This window comes from Pygocentrus nattereri, chromosome 27 (genome assembly GCF_015220715.1).
Source record: "Pygocentrus nattereri isolate fPygNat1 chromosome 27, fPygNat1.pri, whole genome shotgun sequence".
Taxonomy (NCBI): Eukaryota; Metazoa; Chordata; class Actinopteri; order Characiformes; family Serrasalmidae; genus Pygocentrus; species Pygocentrus nattereri.
Window position 1 is genome coordinate 23,918,957 of NC_051237.1, and position 20,511 is coordinate 23,939,467.

Here is a 20,511-nt window from a genome sequence, read left to right on the forward strand (position 1 = left end):
GTGCTTTTCAAGCCAAGACCTAAAATGAATTCAAATTCAAAATGGTCAAGAACTAAGAAGTTAGAGATGTTAAGAATGTTAGAGATTGTTCCAGTGCTTACAGGTCATCCTTCCAAGGCAGTCACTTGCAGCAAAGTTTTCAAGGCTTCCACTAGAATTTGTAGCTGTTCCACCAGACAGTTTCCTTCTGCACCGGAATCTATGAGAGCTGAAATGACAACAGAATTGGCACAACAGCATAAAGTTACTGGCAAAAGGAATGATTTTGAAACCAACCTTTTGTGGGAACTATCACCACATAGAGGTTCCTGGGAGATGGAGTCCAATTGTGGTTCAGAGCACGATGGATGTGTGACATGTATACAACTACATTCAGCAGATCAGCATTATCAAAGTACACAGATTTGATAAGTACATTGATCACAGATTAGGTCAAGATTAATTTATAGATTGGTAGTTGGCCGATTGTCTCTGACTGTAACTTAGTTTTACCATTTGGTAAATTGGTATGTTACTGGTCTTTTTGTTATTTCTGAATGATATTTTGTAACTAAAATGTTAGTTAGCAACCTATATTCTCAGACTTGGTCAGGTATATACCTTCACCCATTTCCTATTGTTAGTGCAGGGTGATTGCAACCATTTGTTATGGTCAAAATATTTCCTTCAAACTATTTTAAGCTTGCACAGGTAATAAGTATGGCCTGTAGTTTTATTTGTTTTTGAATCCTTACTAAACCTACAACATCTGCTTCCTTTGTCTCTCTGTACAATGAGAAGTGAGGAGTCCATCAAGGAAGATGTCTACCTGCAGGAGTCTACCCAGAAGAGTCTACCTGTGAGACTCTATCATCGAGCATGTCTACCTTTGAGACCATCGAGGTTACCTTCCAGAATATATTGATTAAAAAGTGTACAAATAGGTATACTCTAGGTCAGTAGATTTTTTTTCTGAAATCTTTTGAATTCTTTAAACAGGCCTCAAGTATTTGATCGGAGGAGTAGATTAGAAGAAGTAGAAAGGTCACTTTAGGAAATTCATTAACATTTAAAGAAAACATTCTTTCTGAACTGCAAAGAGTTATGTCTCCACAACATAATTTAACCAATGAGTTTTTATTACAGCATATTCTGGTAAATTTAAATTTAAACACCTGAACTCGTTGTGATCATATAATTGATATTCCATTTTCACAGGAAGGCACAACTCAATGGAACAATAAGAGCTTTCTAACAGTGGACATTTTTTACAAGATTTGCATAGTTTAGTGATTTACATATGGACACATATCTGCCCACAAGTCCTCCCAGAGATAAATAGGAAACATCAGTAGAATAATCCGTACATTTTCATGAAGTATTCTATGAATCTTTATATCAAATTAGTCAGTATAATTTGGTAGTGCTCCCACCTATGTTTTCATTCATTTAGTCAGGCTTCATTAACTCTGTTCCTTAGAGAGAAAATACTAAATACAGTGTATACATTGTAAAAGTGTAGACTGAAATCAGGAAAAACAGCCCTTTGTGTCTATATTTATAAACTTTCTACTAGATAAATATATATTCTTTGGTGATTCTCTGACTAATTGAAGGATAACCAAGTTAGCCTGTCTATTTTACTGTTGTAGCAGTTGTAACAGTATGAGCTACATATCACCACATAAAGTTTTCTAATAATTCACAGAAAAATATGCAGTTAATCAGATTCAGTTGCATTAAGGAAACCTTTCTGAAGGAGTCCATCAAGGATGGAGTCTACCTATGGGATAATATAAGAGTCCAACAAGAGGACATGTTACTGTGGGAGCCCTTCAAGAAGGGACTGCACCTGTGGGTATCCATCGAGGAGGGAGTCTACCTCCAAGGAGGACGCATTCCTTGGGGAGTCCTCCATGAGGCAGTCTACCTTTGGGTGTACGTTGCAGAGGACATCTACCTGCAGGAGTCCATCAAGAAGGGCTCCTACCTGTCTGTGTCCATTAATGTATTTGTTTAGGTCTCAATGCATAGATAACTTCAGGTAGCAATTTAGAGCAAAGCTCTTTAAAATTATGTCGACCTTTATTAACATGAGATATTCTGAATTAATGACAAGCACTTTTGTAAGTCGCTCTGGATAAGAGCGTCTGCTAAATGCCATAAATGTAAATGTAAGTTTATCAACCTTTTCTGACTCTGTCCATGTAAAATTTTCTACCACTTTCTTACATAATATACTTCACCATACTACTTCTCACCAACAGGTCAAACCACATACCGATCATAAAATCAGCTCATCTCTCCTACTTTAAAGCTCCTTGTTGAGGTCTTAGGAATTGTCACCAAAGCTGGCATTATCACAACTTACACAACCACACTTTCCTTTCACTCCTTCACATTTACTTTGATCACACTCCAGAGCCTCTTGGTAAATGTCATGGCAATATTTTATTCTGCTCTGTGCTCATATGCTCAAAACAGGATCCCTTGAATGTTGATGATCTCAAATTCCAATCTCCACCATATTTTTTGTCACAACCATCTCACTACCTGTGCCCTCACTCACAACACTGTTCATTGCTCCTGGGATTGCACCATTTAGGCCTTCTTTCAGATGGCAGGGGAAGTAAAAATAGTCTGCTGTTTACCTTATTTGTCATCTATACTGCACTGCTGTGTCGCAGGCTTGTCAACAGTGGTGGTTCAGAGTGCACGTGATATAGTGTGAATAACATCCAAAAACACATCCCATAAGTAATTAGCATCTGGATACAGTGTCAAAATATCAGATGTCACATGCAATCAGTGGCAGATGCAACATCATTACATATACAATACCTATGTACTTCCATTTGGCCCAACTGTGTATACAGTGTGTCTCAAAGCTCCTCTTGAAGTATCTAAGAAATCACATAGAGATTCCTTTTGCAATGTGTCCTGGATGTATTCACATTGACAGTCAGAAAAAAATCCATTCAGACCATGAATTATGTGTAAATCGGCTCTTTGTCAAGCTTTAACCTGTCACCACTCCTCTGTTATTGACCCCTATTAAAAAATGGGTCTGATTATAATTTCACTGGAATAAAAAAGCCTCCCTAAGCCACCGATGTTCACAAAATAAGACTTTAGAGTAGACTTTACTCATGACAAGGAATCCTGATTTACTGTTAGTTGTTGATGAATGTTCAAAACATGTTCTGATGCTTCCAGGTCTTTTTTTGTTCAGAAAGCTCTACTGTCTATTCTTGGTCTGTCTTAGACCATCTGTGATTCAGCACAATATTTTCAATCAGATATTTTATTTAACAAGAAATCTCAAGTTAAACACAATCTACAATCAAATGTGTTCACTCAGGAGTGGAGTCATGAAATGAGGGGGCAGGACTAGAAAACCAAAACAAACGCATATAGACAGGACTGGGAGGCGGCAATTGTGACAGTTATACACAGATTTCAGTCTGCAAAGACATGTGTCTTTCTTTTCCAAATCATTCCCTTAATACTATTCTAAATCTCTTGCAGTTTCAGTCCATAAACAATAGGATTAAATAGAGGAGGGATGTCATTTTGAACTGACATTATCATAGCAAATATATGAGGGACATTTCCTTCTAATCTGGTGTTAATCACTTCAAAAAATGCAGTAACAGAGAAATGAATGAAAATGACAAAATGTGGGAAGCAGGTCTGTAGAGCTTTTCTTCTGAAATCCTTTAAATTCGGTAAACTGACCAAGTATTCTAACATATGAGTAGATTATGAAGATCAGTCGTGGACAGACAGCAAAAGAATCAGTCCATATGTACTCATATCACTTATGTCCCCACAACCTAATTTAGCAATGGAGTAATTATTACAGTATATTCTGTTTAATTTAAATGTACACAGAGGTCTGTATGACAGTATAATTGATACACTCATTTCGCAGGAAGGCATGAACCAACACAAAAATAAGATAATTAATGGATTTAAGCATAGCAGGTGATGTGTATCTGTGTAATGAGGGAGGGTGTGGCCTAAGGAGGTCAACACCCTATATCAAGGTGTGCATAATTATTAGGTAGCTTTTTTCTTTAGGCAAAATGGGCCAGAAAAGAGATTGAACTGACTCTGAAAATTAAAAATTACCAAAAGTCTCTCAGAGGGATGCAGAACTCTTGAAATTGCTAAGATATTGGGGCGTGATCACAGAACCATCAAACGTTTTGTTGCAAATAGTCAACAGGGTCGCACGTAACGTGCTGAGAAAAAAAGACGCAAAATAACTGCCAAGGATTTGAGAAGAATCAAGCGTGAAGCTATCAGGAACCCATTATCTTCCAGTTCTGTCATATTCCAGAACTGCAACCTAGCTTGAGTAAGATGTTCAGCACTCAGAGACATGGCCAAGGTATGGAAGGCTGAAATCCGACCACCACTGAACAAGACACATAAGCTGAAGTGTCTAGACTGGTCCAAGAAGAATCTGAAGACCGATTTTTCAAAGGTTTTATGGACTGATTAAATGAGAGTGACTCTTGACGGACCAGATGGATGGGCCCGTGGCTGGATCAGTAACGGGACAGAGCTCCACTTCGAGTCAGACGCCAGCAAGGTGGAGGTGGGGTACTGGTATGGGCTGGTATTATTAAAGATGAGCTGGTTGGACCTTTTCGGGTTGAAGATTGGCTCAGAATCAACTACCAAGCCTACTGCCAGTTTTTAGAAGACACTTTCTTTAAGCAGTGGTCCAGGAAGAATCTGCATCTTTCAAAAAGACAATGATTTTTATGCAGGACAATGCTCCATCACATGCATCCAAGTACTCCTCTGCATGGCTCGCCAGTAAAGGCATTAAAGATGAAAAACCACCTCTGCCACAAGTCAGTATGTGAAATTTCTGTCCTGCTAGATATGCCCCAGACAAAATTAAGTGCTATTACTGTGATGTGGAAGCATCTAGGAGCAACTTTGTGGGAACCCTTGTCTGGGGAAGAACCTTATATATTCCAGCATGACTGAGCCCCAGTGCACAAAGCAGCTCTATAAAGACCTGACATGACTGAATGAGTTTGGTGGGGAAGAACTTGACTGACCCTCACAGATGCCTGACCTCAACTCCATCCAACACCTTGGGGAAGAATTAAAGCAGAGCCTGAGTCAGACCCTCTTGTTCAACATCAGTATCTGACCTCACAAATGTTCTTCTGGATGAATGGGTGAAAATTCCCACCAATGGTACAAAGTGTTGTAGAAAGCTTCCCAGAAGAGTGGAAGCTGTTATAGTTGAAAAGGGGAACCACGGCTATGGATTTAGAATGGGATATTGTAAAAGTTCTTCATGATGATGATGATCATCATCATTGCCGTTAACTGCTCAGTCCAGATAGGGTCACGGTAGCAGGAGAGAGCAGAGAATCCCAGACGACCCTGTCCCCCACAGCTTCCTCCAGCTTATTCCGAGGGACCCCAAGCTGCTCCCAGGCCAACTTGGAGATATAATCTCTCCAGCGGGTCCTAGGACGACCACGGGTTCTTGTCCCAGTAGGCATCCAGGGGGCATCTGGATCATATGCCCGAACCACCTCAGCTGGCTTCTCTCAATGTGGAGGACTAGCGGATCTACTCTGAGCTCCTCATGGATTACCAAGCTCCTCGTCCTATTAAATAGATGTAGCCCACCACCCTGTGAAGAAAGCTAATTTCTGCCGCTTGTATTCGCGATCTCATTCTTTCAGTCATTACCCACAGCTCAGGTGAGGGTCGGGATTTAGACCGACCAATAAACAGAGAGGCAAGTCCTTTCCCCTTACTTGGAGTGGGCATGCCATCCTTTTCCGGACTCAGACTTGGAGGTGCTAATCTGCATACCACTTGCTTCACACTCAGCTGCAAACTGCTCCTGTGAGCACTGGAGGCATACATGTGATTCAGCCAAAAGAACATCATCTGCAAATAGCAGAGATGCCACCCTCTGGCCACCACACATAATGCCCTCCTGACCCTGGCTACACCCTGACACTGACACTGTCCATGAATATCACGAACAAGAGTGGAGACAGTGCACAACCATGGTGACACTAGTCCAACACTAGCACTGAAAGAGTCGGACATAATGCCGAGTATACAAACACAGCTCTCACTCTGGGAGTACAGAGATTGAATGTGTAGTAGTAGTAGTGTAGTGTAGTAGCCCCAGCACCCCATACTCCTGGAGGACCTCCCACATGATATCTCCGGGAACACGGACATAAGTCCACAAAACACATGTAGACTGGGTTGGCAAACTGCCATGCCCCCTCAACAATCTCTGAGAGGCTGAAAAGCTGGTCCATTGTTCCATGGCAGGGACAGATACCGCATTAGCCACATTTACATGTAGCCTGGTAATCCATTAATAATCCGACTAATAGCTCAATCGGAATAAAACGCGTCCAGGTAAACACCTCAATCAGAGTAGACTAATCCGATTGAGGCCATTCGGAATACAATTTCTATCCAATTGAACAAAGTGGGTAAACCTCTAAATAATCTGTTAAACAGAAGAATAATAGCCATGTAAACACCTGAATCCGATTACACTCCAATTGCAAGGTGTAAGAACGATCTGCGAAAGGTTTATAACATTCAACATGGCAGAGCAGAAACTGGCATGCAGAGGAGACGAGGTTTATACTCTGAGCTTTAAAAGACGGTGGTGAGACAGACATCCAGCTTATGTGTCTCAGAGCATGAAGTACGTGAAGGATGTTTTTTTGAGTTTGGCATCAGTTTAAAGCAATTAAAAACTCAAGTGCGCCAACTGGAAACTTATCTCACGCCGACTGTGATATCAGTTTGTTAATGTAAAGGGTGAATCATCTGTTCGTGCAAAAGTAATTTATGGTGTTCCACAAGGCTCTGTTTTAGGACCTATATTATTTACAATATATATGCTACCACTAGGCACCATTATCAGTAAACACGGCATAAATTTCCACTGTTATGCAGATGACACCCAGTTATATATATGAATAAACCGGATGATAAAATTAAACTTGGCAAGATTGAGGACTGTATAAAAGACATAAAAGATTGGATGTCAAATAATTTTCTGTTACTTAACTCAGATAAAACAGAGGTCCTGCTTCTTGGTTCAAAATTAGCCAGAAACAGACTGTCTAACTCAACACTAAAACTTAACAATCTCTCAGTTTCATCAAGCCTATCTGTTAAAAATCTTGGTGTCATGATAGACGCTGATCTCTCCTTCGACACACATATAACTAATATTACTAGAACAGCTTTCCTGCATCTCCGCAATATTGCTAAATTAAGAAATTCATTATCTCTACAGGATGCAGAAAAGCTAGTTCATGCATTTATTTACTTCAAGGCTAGATTATTGTAATGCCCTGCTGTCTGGATGTCCCAGCAAAAGCCTTAACAAGCTTCAGCTAGTCCAGAACGCTGCAGCCAGAGTCCTCACAAGAACTAGGAAGTTTGACCATATTAGTCCAGTTTTATCAGCCCTGCACTGGTTACCAGTTAAATTTCGCATTGATTATAAAATTCTATTACTGACTTATAAAGCTCTAAACGGGCTCGCCCCTCAGTACCTGAGTGAGCTCCTCTCCCACTATGAACCATCATGCCTACTTAGATCACAAGGTGCTGGCTTACTACTGGTACCTAGAATTAATAAAGCTACATCAGGGGGGAGAGCTTTCTCATACAAAGCCCCCCAGCTCTGGAATAATCTTCCTGCTAATGTTCGGGAATCAGACACAGCCCCAATCTTTAAGTCTAGGCTAAAAACTTAATTGTACAGTCAAGCATTTGGTGGCTAGTCTTCCCTGTCAGGTCTAGACCTGCTGGAGTCTACACTGCTCTGTTTTACTGTAATCTGTGGTCAGCCACTCTTTACAGTACTAACTCTGTTTTTTCTTCTCCTTTCTCTGCCGAGCTGATCAGCTGCCCATCCTGTGCGCCTGATGCTGTTGCATCTACTACCTTGATTGGTGCCGCTGCTCACCAGCCTTCTGGACCGGTTTGACCACCACTGAGCTTCTTGCTGTACAGCGCTGTGCAGTCCTCACCCTCAGATCTTTCTTTTCCCACTTTACTATAATACTTCATACTAATAATGTTTGCTATCCGGTGTCGACCATAGGAGGATGGGTTCCCCTTCTGAGTCTTGGTTCCTCTCAAGGTTTCTTCCTCTTTTAGGGAGTTTTTCCTTGCCACCGTTGCCGCTGGCTTGCTCATGGGGGCTCGAACCCGGATTTTCTTTCTTCTTTTCTCTTCTCTCTGTAATACTGATTGTTCTGTAAAGCTGCTTTGTGACAAAACCTGTTGTAAAAAGCGCTATATAAATAAATTTTGCTTTTTTTTTTTGCTTGATCTCCTCCCAGATCTGGACTAAAGCATCTGCCAACTCCTGGACAGTCTGTGGTGCAACATGAAGTTGGTGGATGGAGCGAGACATGATGTCCCAGATGTGCTCAATCGGATTCAGGTCTGGGGAACGGGAGGACCAGTCCATAGCTTCAATCCCTTCATCTTGCAGGAACTGCTGACACACTCCAGCCACATGAGGTCTAGCATTGTCCTGCATTAGGAGGAACCCAGGGCCAACCGCACCAGCATATGGTCTCACAAGGGGTCTGAGGATCTCATCTCGGTACCTAATGGTAGTCAGGCTACCTCTGGCGAGCACATGGAGGGCTGTGCGGCCCTCCAAAGAAATGCCACCCCACTCCATTACTGACCCACTGCCAAACTGGTCATGCTAAAGGATTTTGCAGGCAGCAGATCACTCTCCACGGCGTCTCCAGACTCTGTCATGTCTGTCACATGTGCTCAGTGTGAACCTGCTTTCATCTGTGAAGAGTACAGGGCGCCAGTGGCGAATTTGCCAATCCTGGTATTCTCTGGCAAATGCCAAGCGTCCTGCACGGTGTTGGGCTGTGAGCACAACCCCCATCTGTGGACATCGGGCCCTCATACCATCCTCATGGAGTCCGTTTCTAACCGTTTGTGCAGACACATGCAAATTTGTGGCCTGCTGGAGGTCATTTTGCAGGGCTTTGGCAGAGGCGGAGGTAGCGGTCCTACTGCTGAGTTGTTGCCCTCCTATGGCCTCCTCCACATCTCCTGGTGTACTGGCATGTCTTCTGGTAGCGCCTCCAGGCTCTGGACACTGTGCTGACAGACACAGCAAACCTTCTTGCCACAGCTCGCATTGATGTGCCATCCTGGATGAGATGCCCTACCTGAGCCACTTGTGTGGGTTGTAGAGTCCGTCTCATGCTACCACGAGTGTGAAAGCACCAGCAACATTCAAAACTGACCAAAACATCAGCCAGAAAGCAGAAAGGTACTGAGAAGTGGTCTGTGGTCCCCACCTGCAGAAACACTCCTTTATTGAGTGTGTCTTGTTAATCGCCAATAATTTCCACCTGTTGTCTATTCCATTTGCACAACAGCTGTGAAATTGATTGTCAATCAGTGTTGCTTCCTAAGTGGACAGTTTGATTTCACAGAAGTTTGATATACTTGGAGTTATATTGTGTTGTTTAAGTGTTCCCTTTATTTTTTTTGAGCAGTGTACATGTAATATATATTGATATATTACAGTAATTACTTGGCAACATCTAAGCAACCTCATGGGATACCATAGCAACTGCCTAACACCTTTGCAACTACATGGTGTACTAGAGCAACCAGTTAGCAATACCTTAGCAGCCATTTAGGATACCATGATAACAACTTGGCAACACCTTAGCAACCACCTAAGAGACCACAGCAACCATTTATCAGCACCTTAACATTCACCTGGTATACCATAGCAACAACTGGGACATCTTAGCAACTTCCTAGCAATACTATGGCAACAATTTGGCAACCATCTAGAATATCACAGCAAAAACCTAGTGACACCTGATAGAAAAATTCTCTTAAATAATCAGCCTGGGAGCACTGGTTGTCTTTGAAGTTTTGTTCTTGCAGCAAGAAAGCAGTTACATTGAGAACGTGGTCTAAACACAAATGCTTAACCATATGAGGGTAAGCAAAGCTTATGTAGTTATAGCTGTTGACTCAAAACATATCCTCCAGCAGCATTAACTCTGTTTCAGTTCATCTTGTTGGTTGACATGCATCCTCTTAGCTAGGCTAGATGGGTAAAGTTCTGCTCAGCTTTGAACATGCACAATGTCCTCACATGTTCTCTTGTACATTCTTCTTTTTTGCCCAAATATGCTTACAAAATACAGGGGTACATAAGTTCAAAGCACAAAGTATAATGCAAATTTTTCTAATACACCATAGTGACCCACCTGGGATACTATATCAACCAGAGGCCGAACCAGGAAACTGACTTGTGCCAGCAATTGTGGAGATCAGCAGAAGATCTAAAGTAGGTCTGCAAGAGTTTACCTCCCTGGTCATTTTTACAGCACTGCTGTAAAATCTCATGTTATATGTGATCAGTTGCAGATGCAATATTATTGCATATACAACACTAATACAGGTGTATCTCCATTTAGCCCAACTGTGTCTACAACATGTCTCAAAGCTCCTACTGAAATATCTGGAAAAATTGATATATTCACACTCGACAATCTCCACCATCAGATAAATATCCACTCAGCCCAGTGTAAATAGGCTCTTTGCCAAGCGTCAACCTAATCTATTACATTCTACTTATGTAACACTACTAACTACAAGTTTCTGAAATCTACTGAAAGAACATTTTGCCCACGTCTCCATGCAGAATTAATTTAATTGTGCAATATTTGAGCTTCTGTTTTGCAAGTACTGCCACAAATGTTCAAATTCCTTCCCGGCATTTCTATAGGAGTTAGATCTGGGCTGAGCAGATATCTCTGGTTTATATTACACAGGTTTATCCAAGATCGTCTCTTAACTGAGTGGGTGCCCCTGAATTCAACTTTAAAGTAATGATAAATAAGGGTGTGTTTACTTTTTTCACATAAGAAATTTGCATTTCTGCTTATTTAAATTGTGTTCATTACATGTTCATTATGTGTCTACAAAAAATGATTAAAAGAGAACTGGATCTCAGTATGTGCAAATATGCTGAATGTCTAAATTCTTCATGTATTTTTATTTCTTCACATGACAGAATACATGTACACTTTGAATTTGGATCTCTAAGGCTTTATTGTTCAAAATTTCATTTTCTGACTAAATTAAAAGGTATAAATTCTCTTAAATCATGTTTTTTTTCACCAAATAAAAGTGACAACAGGACTGAGAAATCATGTTACTGGAGAAGATTAAAAGACAGAAAATGACACAATTAGCCTCATTAATAGTTTAAGCTGAAGCAATACTGTAGAATCTTAAACATTTACTGTTATTAATTTATTAACCATAACTGTTACAATAATTAGGGACACTTGTCATGTTTAATTGTATTTCTAGACTTAAATTGGATTATATTGGAGATATGGAAGAAGTGGGTATTTAACTAAATCTTTCATTAAAAAAATCATAACTATATGAATCTGGACTTCAAATCAAAGGTGATAATTTTTGAAGTGAAAATACAGATTTTATTTTTCAGAAGAAAAGTGTCAATACCAGAGCCTAATTATAATTTCACTTGAATTTTAAAAATCTGATGTATATCCATAACTCGCAGATGTTCACAAACTAAGACAAAGACTAGATTTTATTAATAATGAGGAATCTTGATTTAATGTTAGGTGTTCATAAATTGGCAAAATATTTTCTGATGCTTCCAGGCCTTTCAGTTCAGAAAGCTCTGCTGTATTTTCAACATCTGTCTTCTACACTGTTCTGTTCAAGTTTTTAAAAATGGACCAATTTATGATGTCCCTTTCATCATGTCAAGCTCCTATACAGGCTGCAATCAAATGTGTTCACTCTTTGGCACAGAAAAAACAATTTATGAGAAATACGCAGCAGTTCTGTGTTTGCAACACACAAAAGCTCTCATTAAATATTCACTGAAAATAGTACAATAGTTTTAAAATATATCTTCTCTTTCTAAATAATTTTCTTAATCTTATTCAAAACTTACAATTTCAGTGCTTTGAAGATTCATTGTCATACACAGATTTCAATCTGTAAAGATGTGAGTCTTTCTCTAACAAATCATTTTTTTGATCCTATTCCTAATCTCTTGCAGTTTCAGTCCATATACAATAGGATTGAGTAGAGGAGGAATAACTGCATTTTCAACTGACATTATCATATCAAATATATGGGGTACGCTTCCTTCAAATCTGTTGTTAATCACTTCAAAACAAGCAGTAATGGAGAAATTGATGAAAATGATAAGGTGTGGTAAGCAGGTCTGCAGAGCTTTTCTTCTGAAATCTTTTGAATTCTTTAAACAGACATCAAGTATTCTAACATATGAATAAATTATGAAGATCACTGGTGGACAAACAGCAATACCTAAAGCAGACAGCCCATATGAATTTGTAACAGTTATATCTCCACAACTTAATTTAGCAACTGAATAAGTACTACAGTATATTCTGTTTAATTTAAATTTACACAGCTGTCTGTATGTTAATATTATTGATGTGGCCATTTCACAGGATGGTATAAACCAACAGAAAAATAAGAGCTTTTTCACTGTGGACATTTTTACAAGAGTTGCATATTGTAATGGTTTACATATTGACACATATCTGTCATAGGCCATAGCTGATAACAGTGTGAACTCTGATAAAGCACAGGTATAAAGACAAAAAGCCTGAAAGAGACAGGCTCCATGAGAGAGAACTTGTTTTTCAGACAGAAAATCACTTAATAATTTAGGATAAAAGGCAGCTGTTAAAAAGAGAGCATTGCAAAGCAAAGCAGCAATGAATATGTACATCGGCTCATGGAGACTTTTGCTTGTGTAAATGATAGAAAGCACAACAACATTACAACAAAGTATCAGAATGTAAACAGTGAGGCATATTACAAAATAAACATATCTATATTTCTCCAACTCCACATGCCCCTCCAAAGATAAATATGTAATATTAGTAGAATGATCCATCAATGTCCATTAAGTCACCCAAAGAATGTCTAAAGCTGGTCAGTCATTGTAATCTGGTTGTGCTCACACCCGTGTTTTTATGTATTCAGTCAGGCATCATAAACTCCATGCATGAGAGAGAAAACACTACTGTAACTGTACAGTCTGTGTTGAGGACAACAGCTTTGTGTCTATATTTATATATTCTCTACTGAACAGATTCCTTAGTGGTTCACTGACTAATTTACTGATTGAGTGTAGCCTGCCTCTGAATAGTTATTAATTTATCACACTCCACACACAACATGCACTCCTCAGACAAAACACACTTCACACTTTCTAACGCAAAGATGAGTCAAGGTGTTTTAAGTGGAATTGTCAAATTTAAGCAGTTAATATCCTGTATATGCCATGAACCATGATATGCAATATCATCATCGTTAACTGCTTAGTCCAGATAGGTAGCGGTTGGGACAGCAGAGAATCTAAGATGACCCTGTCCACCGCAAATTCCTCCAGCTCATTCCCAGGGACCCAAAGCCACTCCCAGGCCAACTTGGAGGTGTAATCCCTCCAGCGGGTCCTAGGACAACCCCAGGGTCTTATCCCGGTAGGCCATGCCAGGTACACCCCCACGGGGAGGTGTCCGGGGGTCATCCGTATCAGATGCCTGAACTACCTCAGCTGACTCTGGCTCAATGCGGAGGAGTAGCAGCTCTACTCCGAGCTCCTCCCAGCTCCTCTCAGATGGCTGAGCTCCTCACTCTATTGAATAGTGTAGCCCGCCACCCTGTGAATCAAGCTCATTTCCACGACTTGTGCTTGTGATCTCTTTCTTTTGGTCATTACCCAAAGATCATGACCATAGGTGAGGGTCGGGATGTAGACCGGCCGATAAAAAGAGCTTTGCCTTATGGCTCAGCTCCCCTTTCAACACTACAGTCCGGTACAGTGACAGCATTACTGCTGCTGCCCATGCCTGCCTGCAGCCGATCTCATGATCCCTCTTCCAATCACTTGTGAACAAGACCTCAAGATACTTCAACTCCTCCACCTGGAGCAAGTCCTTTCCCCTTACCTGAAGTGGGCATGCCATCCTTTTCTGGGCTATGACCATGGGCTCAGATTTAGAGGCGCTGATCCGTATACCAACCACTTCATACTCAGCTGCAAACCGCTCCAGTGTGCACTGGAGGCATCCATGTGATCCAGCCAAAAGAACATCAGCAAATAGCAGAGATGCCACCCCTGGCCTCTACACAATGTCCTCCTGACCTTGGCTGTGCCTTGACACCTTGCCCATGAATTTCACAAACAGGAGTGGAGACAGTACACAACCCTGCCATAGTCCAATGCTAACACAGTATCATACTTGATGCTGAGTATACGAAGACCGCTCTCACTCTGGGAATACAGAGATTGAATGGCCAGGAGTAGTAGCCCAAGTACTCCTGGAGGACCTCCCACAAGATATCTCAGGGAACATGGTTCCTCCTCAATCTGACGTTAAACTATTGGTTGGAGTCTCCTTTCCAGCACCTTGGCATAGACTTTTCCAGGGAGGCTGAGCAGTGTGATACCCTGATAGTTGGCACACACCCTCTGGTCCCCTTTTTTAAAAATGGGGACCACCACCCTGGTCTGCCAGTCCAAGGGTACTGTTCCTGAGGTCCATGCCATATTGCAGAGGCGCGTCAGCCATGACAGCCCCACAATATTCAGAGCCTTAAGCATCTCCGGACAAATCTCATCCACCCCAGGTGCCTTGCCACTGAAGAGCTTGCCAACTACCTCAGTGACCTCCACCAGGGAAATGGAGCTTGAAACCTCTGGCCTTCACTCCAATGAAGGAGTCATGTCTCCTGGATTAAGAAACTCTTCAATGTGCTCCTACCACCGACTGACAATATCCTCTTTTGAAGTTAGTTTCTTCACCCCTACAGTTTGGGCACAGCCACCCTGATCACTCCTGAGTCGCTGGTCAGTTGTCCAGAACCTCCTTGAAGCCAACTGAAAGTCGTCTTCCATGGCTTCACAAACTCCTCCCATGCCCTGGATTTTGCTGCTGCCACCTTTTTCACCTGTCAGTACCTATCTGCTGAGTCAGGAGTCCTTTGGGTCATCCAGTCACTAAAGGTCTCTTTCTTCAGCTTGACGGTCTCCCTCACCACTGATGTTCACCAGGAGGGTCTTGGGTTACCGACCCGCCAGGCTCAGTGTGAACCTGCTTTCATCTGTGAAGAGCACAGGGCGCCAGTGGCGAATTTGCCAATCCTGGTGTTCACTGGCAAATGCCAAGCGTCCTGCACGGTGTTGGGCTGTGAGCACAACCCCCATCTGTAGACATCGAGCCCTCATACCATCCTCATGGAGTCAGTTTCTAACCGTTTGTGCAGACACATGCAAATTTGTGGCCTGCTGCATGTCATTTTGCAGGGCTTTGGCAGTGCTCCTCCTGTTCCTCCTTGCACAAAGGCGGAGGTAGCGGTCCTGCTGCTGGGTTGTTGCCCTCCTATGGCCTCCTCCACATCTCCTGGTGTACTGGCATGTCTTCTGGTAGCGCGTCCAGGCTCGGGACACTATGCTGACAGACACAGCAAACCTTCTTGCCACAGCTCGCATTGATGTGCCATCCTGGATGAGCTGCACTACCTGAGCCACTTGTGTGGGTTGTAGAGTCCGTCTCATGCTACCACGAGTGTGAAAGCACCAGCAACATTCAAAACTGACCAAAACATCAGCCAGAAAGCAGAAAGGTACTGAGAAGTGGTCTGTGGTCCCCACCTGCAGAAACACTCCTTTATTGAGTGTGTCTTGTTAATCGCCAATAATTTCCACCTGTTGTCTATTCCATTTGCACAACAGCTGTGAAATTGATTGTCAATCAGTGTTGCTTCCTAAATGGACAGTTTGATTTCACAGAAGTTTGATATACTTGGAGTTATATTGTGTTGTTTAAGTGTTCCCTTTATTTTTTTTTGAGCAGTGTACATGTAATATATATTGATATATTACAGTCATTACTTGGCAACATCTAAGCAACCTCATGGGATACCATAGCAACTGCCTAACACCTTTGTAACTACATGGTGTACTAGAGCAACCAGTTAGCAATACCTTAGCAGCCATTTAGGATACCATGATAACAACTTGGCAACACCTTAGCAACCACCTAAGAGACCACAGCAACCATTTATCAGCACCTTAACATTCACCTGGTATACCATAGCAACAACTGGGACATCTTAGCAACTTCCTAGCAATACTATGGCAACAATTTGGCAACCATCTAGAATATCACAGCAAAAACCTAGTGACACCTGATAGAAAAATTCTCTTAAATAATCAGCCTGGGAGCACTGGTTGTCTTTGAAGTTTTGTTCTTGCAGCAAGAAAGCAGTTACATTGAGAACGTGGTCTAAACACAAATGCTTAACCATATGAGGGTAAGCAAAGCTTATGTAGTTATAGCTGTTGACTCAAAACATATCCTCCAGCAGCATTAACTCTGTTTCAGTTCATCTTGTTGGTTGACATGCATCCTCTTAGCTAGGCTAGATGGGAAAAGTTCTGCTCAGCTTTGAACATGCACAATGTCCTCACATGTTCTCTTGTACATTCTTCTTTTTTGCCCAAATATGCTTACAAAATACAGGGGTACATAAGTTCAAAGCACAAAGTATAATACAAATTTTTATAATACACCTTAGTGACCAACTGGTATAGCATATCAACTGCCTTGGATACCATAGTGACCCACCTGGGATACTATATCAACCAGAGGCTGAACCAGGAAACTGACTTGTGCCAGCAATTGTGGAGATCAGCAGAAGATCTAAAGTAGGTCTGCAAGAGTTTACCTCCCTGGTCATTTTTACAGCACTGCTGTAAAATCTCATGTTATGTGATCAGTTGCAGAAGCAATATTATTGCATATACAACACTAATACAGGTGTATCTCCATTTAGTCCAACTGTGTCTACAACATGTCTCAAAGCTCCTACTGAAATATCTGGAAAAATTGATATATTCACACTCGACAATCTCCACCATCAGATAAATATCCACTCAGCCCAGTGTAAATAGGCTCTTTGCCAAGCGTCAACCTAATCTATTACATTCTACTTATGTAACACTACTAACTACAAGTTTCTGAAATCTACTGAAAGAACATTTTGCCCACGTCTCCATGCAGAATTCATTTAATTGTGCAATATTTGAGCTTCTGTTTTGCAAGTACTGCCACAAATGTTCAAATTCCTTCCCGGCATTTCTATAGGAGTTAGATCTGGGCTGAGCAGATATCTCTGGTTTATATTACACAGGTTTATCCAAGATCTTCTCTTAACTGAGTGGGTGCCCCTGAATTCAACTTTAAAGTAATGATAAATAAGGGTGTGTTTACTTTTTCCACATAAGAAATTTGCATTTCTGCTTATTTAAATTGTGTTCATTACATGTTCATTATGTGTCTACAAAAAATGATTAAAAGAGAACTGGATCTCGGTATGTGCAAATATGCTGAATGTCTAAATTCTTCATGTATTTTTATTTCTTCACATGACAGAATACATGTACACTTTGAATTTGGATCTCTAAGGCTTTATTGTTCAAAATTTCATTTTCTGACTAAATTAAAAGGTATAAATTCTCTTAAATCATGTTTTTTTTCACCAAATAAAAGTGACAACAGGACTGAGAAATCATGTTACTGGAGAAGATTAAAAGACAGAAAATGACACAATTAGCCTCATTAATAGTTTAAGCTGAAGCAATACTGTAGAATCTTAAACATTTACTGTTATTAATTTATTAACCATAACTGTTACAATAATTAGGGACACTTGTCATGTTTAATTGTATTTCTAGACTTAAATTGGATTATATTGGAGATATGGAAGAAGTGGGTATAAGTATTTAACTAAATCTTTCATTAAAAAAATCATAACTATATGAATCTGGACTTCAAATCAAAGGTGATAATTTTTGAAGTGAAAATACAGATTTTATTTTTCAGAAGAAAAGTGTCAATACCAGAGCCTAATTATAATTTCACTTGAATTTTAAAAATCTGATGTATATCCATAACTCGCAGATGTTCACAAACTAAGACAAAGACTAGATTTTATTAATAATGAGGAATCTTGATTTAATGTTAGGTGTTCATAAATTGGCAAAATATTTTCTGATGCTTCCAGGCCTTTCAGTTCAGAAAGCTCTGCTGTATTTTCAACATCTGTCTTCTACACTGTTCTGTTCAAGTTTTTAAAAATGGACCAATTTATGATGTCCCTTTCATCATGTCAAGCTCCTATACAGGCTGCAATCAAATGTGTTCACTCTTTGGCACAGAAAAAACAATTTATGAGAAATACGCAGCAGTTCTGTGTTTGCAACACACAAAAGCTCTCATTAAATATTCACTGAAAATAGTACAATAGTTTTAAAATATATCTTCTCTTTCTAAATAATTTTCTTAATCTTATTCAAAACTTACAATTTCAGTGCTTTGAAGATTCATTGTCATACACAGATTTCAATCTGTAAAGATGTGAGTCTTTCTCTAACAAATCATTTTTTTGATCCTATTCCTAATCTCTTGCAGTTTCAGTCCATATACAATAGGATTGAGTAGAGGAGGAATAACTGCATTTTCAACTGACATTATCATATCAAATATATGGGGTACGCTTCCTTCAAATCTGTTGTTAATCACTTCAAAACAAGCAGTAATGGAGAAATTGATGAAAATGATAAGGTGTGGTAAGCAGGTCTGCAGAGCTTTTCTTCTGAAATCTTTTGAATTCTTTAAACAGACATCAAGTATTCTAACATATGAATAAATTATGAAGATCACTGGTGGACAAACAGCAATACCTAAAGCAGACAGCCCATATGAATTTGTAACAGTTATATCTCCACAACTTAATTTAGCAACTGAATAAGTACTACAGTATATTCTGTTTAATTTAAATTTACACAGCTGTCTGTATGTTAATATTATTGATGTGGCCATTTCACAGGATGGTATAAACCAACAGAAAAATAAGAGCTTTTTCACTGTGGACATTTTTACAAGAGTTGCATATTGTAATGGTTTACATATTGACACATATCTGTCATAGGCCATAGCTGATAACAGTGTGAACTCTGATAAAGCACAGGTATAAAGACAAAAAGCCTGAAAGAGACAGGCTCCATGAGAGAGAACTTGTTTTTCAGACAGAAAATCACTTAATAATTTAGGATATAAGGCAGCTGTTAAAAAGAGAGCATTGCAAAGCAAAGCAGCAATGAATATGTACATCGGCTCATGGAGACTTTTGCTTGTGTAAATGATAGAAAGCACAACAACATTACAACAAAGTATCAGAATGTAAACAGTGAGGCATATTACAAAATAAACATATCTATATTTCTCCAACTCCACATGCCCCTCCAAAGATAAATATGTAATATTAGTAGAATGATCCATCAATGTCCATTAAGTCACCCAAAGAATGTCTAAAGCTGGTCAGTCATTGTAATCTGGTTGTGCTCACACCCGTGTTTTTATGTATTCAGTCAGGCATCATAAACTCCATGCATGAGAGAGAAAACACTACTGTAACTGTACAGTCTGTGTTGAGGACAACAGCTTTGTGTCTATATTTATATATTCTCTACTGAACAGATTCCTTAGTGGTTCACTGACTAATTTACTGATTGAGTGTAGCCTGCCTCTGAATAGTTATTAATTTATCACACTCCACACACAACATGCACTCCTCAGACAAAACACACTTCACACTTTCTAACGCAAAGATGAGTCAAGGTGTTTTAAGTGGAATTGTCAAATTTAAGCAGTTAATATCCTGTATATGCCATGAACCATGATATGCAATATCATCATCGTTAACTGCTTAGTCCAGATAGGTAGCGGTTGGGACAGCAGAGAATCTAAGATGACCCTGTCCACCGCAAATTCCTCCAGCTCATTCCCAGGGACCCAAAGCCACTCCCAGGCCAACTTGGAGGTGTAATCCCTCCAGCGGGTCCTAGGACAACCCCAGGGTCTTATCCCGGTAGGCCATGCCAGGTACACCCCCACGGGGAGGTGTCCGGGGGTCATCCGAATCAGATGCCTGAACCACCTCAGCTGACTCTGGCTCAATGCGGAGGAGTAGCAGCTCTACTCCGGCTTCCTCCCAGCTCCTCTCAGATGGCTGAGCTCCTCACTCTATTGAATAATGTAGCCCGCCACCCTGTGAATCAAGCTCATTTCCACGACTTGTGCTTGTGATCTCTTTCTTTTGGTCATTACCCAAAGATCATGACCATAGGTGAGGGTCGGGATGTAGACCGGCCGATAAAAAGAGCTTTGCCTTATGGCTCAGCTCCCCTTTCAACACTACAGTCCGGTACAGTGACAGCATTACTGCTGCTGCCCATCCCCGCCTGCAGCCGATCTCATGATCCCTCTTCCCATCACTTGTGAACAAGACCCCGAGATACTTCAACTCCTCCACCTGGAGCAAGTCCTTTCCCCTTACCTGAAG

The 20,511-nt window shown here is 40.6% G+C and overlaps 2 protein-coding genes across 2 annotated transcripts; both read right to left on the reverse strand.

The window, feature by feature from the left end:
* Positions 1-12,082: 12,082 nt before the first annotated feature.
* On the reverse strand, positions 12,083-12,994 carry LOC119262545 (olfactory receptor 6N2-like). The gene has a single exon (XM_037535197.1). It carries the CDS (start codon positions 12,992-12,994, stop codon positions 12,083-12,085), a length of 912 nt encoding a protein of 303 aa, XP_037391094.1.
* Positions 12,995-18,536: 5,542 nt separating this feature from the next.
* On the reverse strand, positions 18,537-19,448 carry LOC108438451 (olfactory receptor 6N2-like). The gene has a single exon (XM_017716241.1). The coding sequence runs from the start codon at positions 19,446-19,448 to the stop codon at positions 18,537-18,539; it is 912 nt and encodes a 303-aa protein (XP_017571730.1).
* Between the last annotated feature and the right edge of the window lie 1,063 nt (positions 19,449-20,511).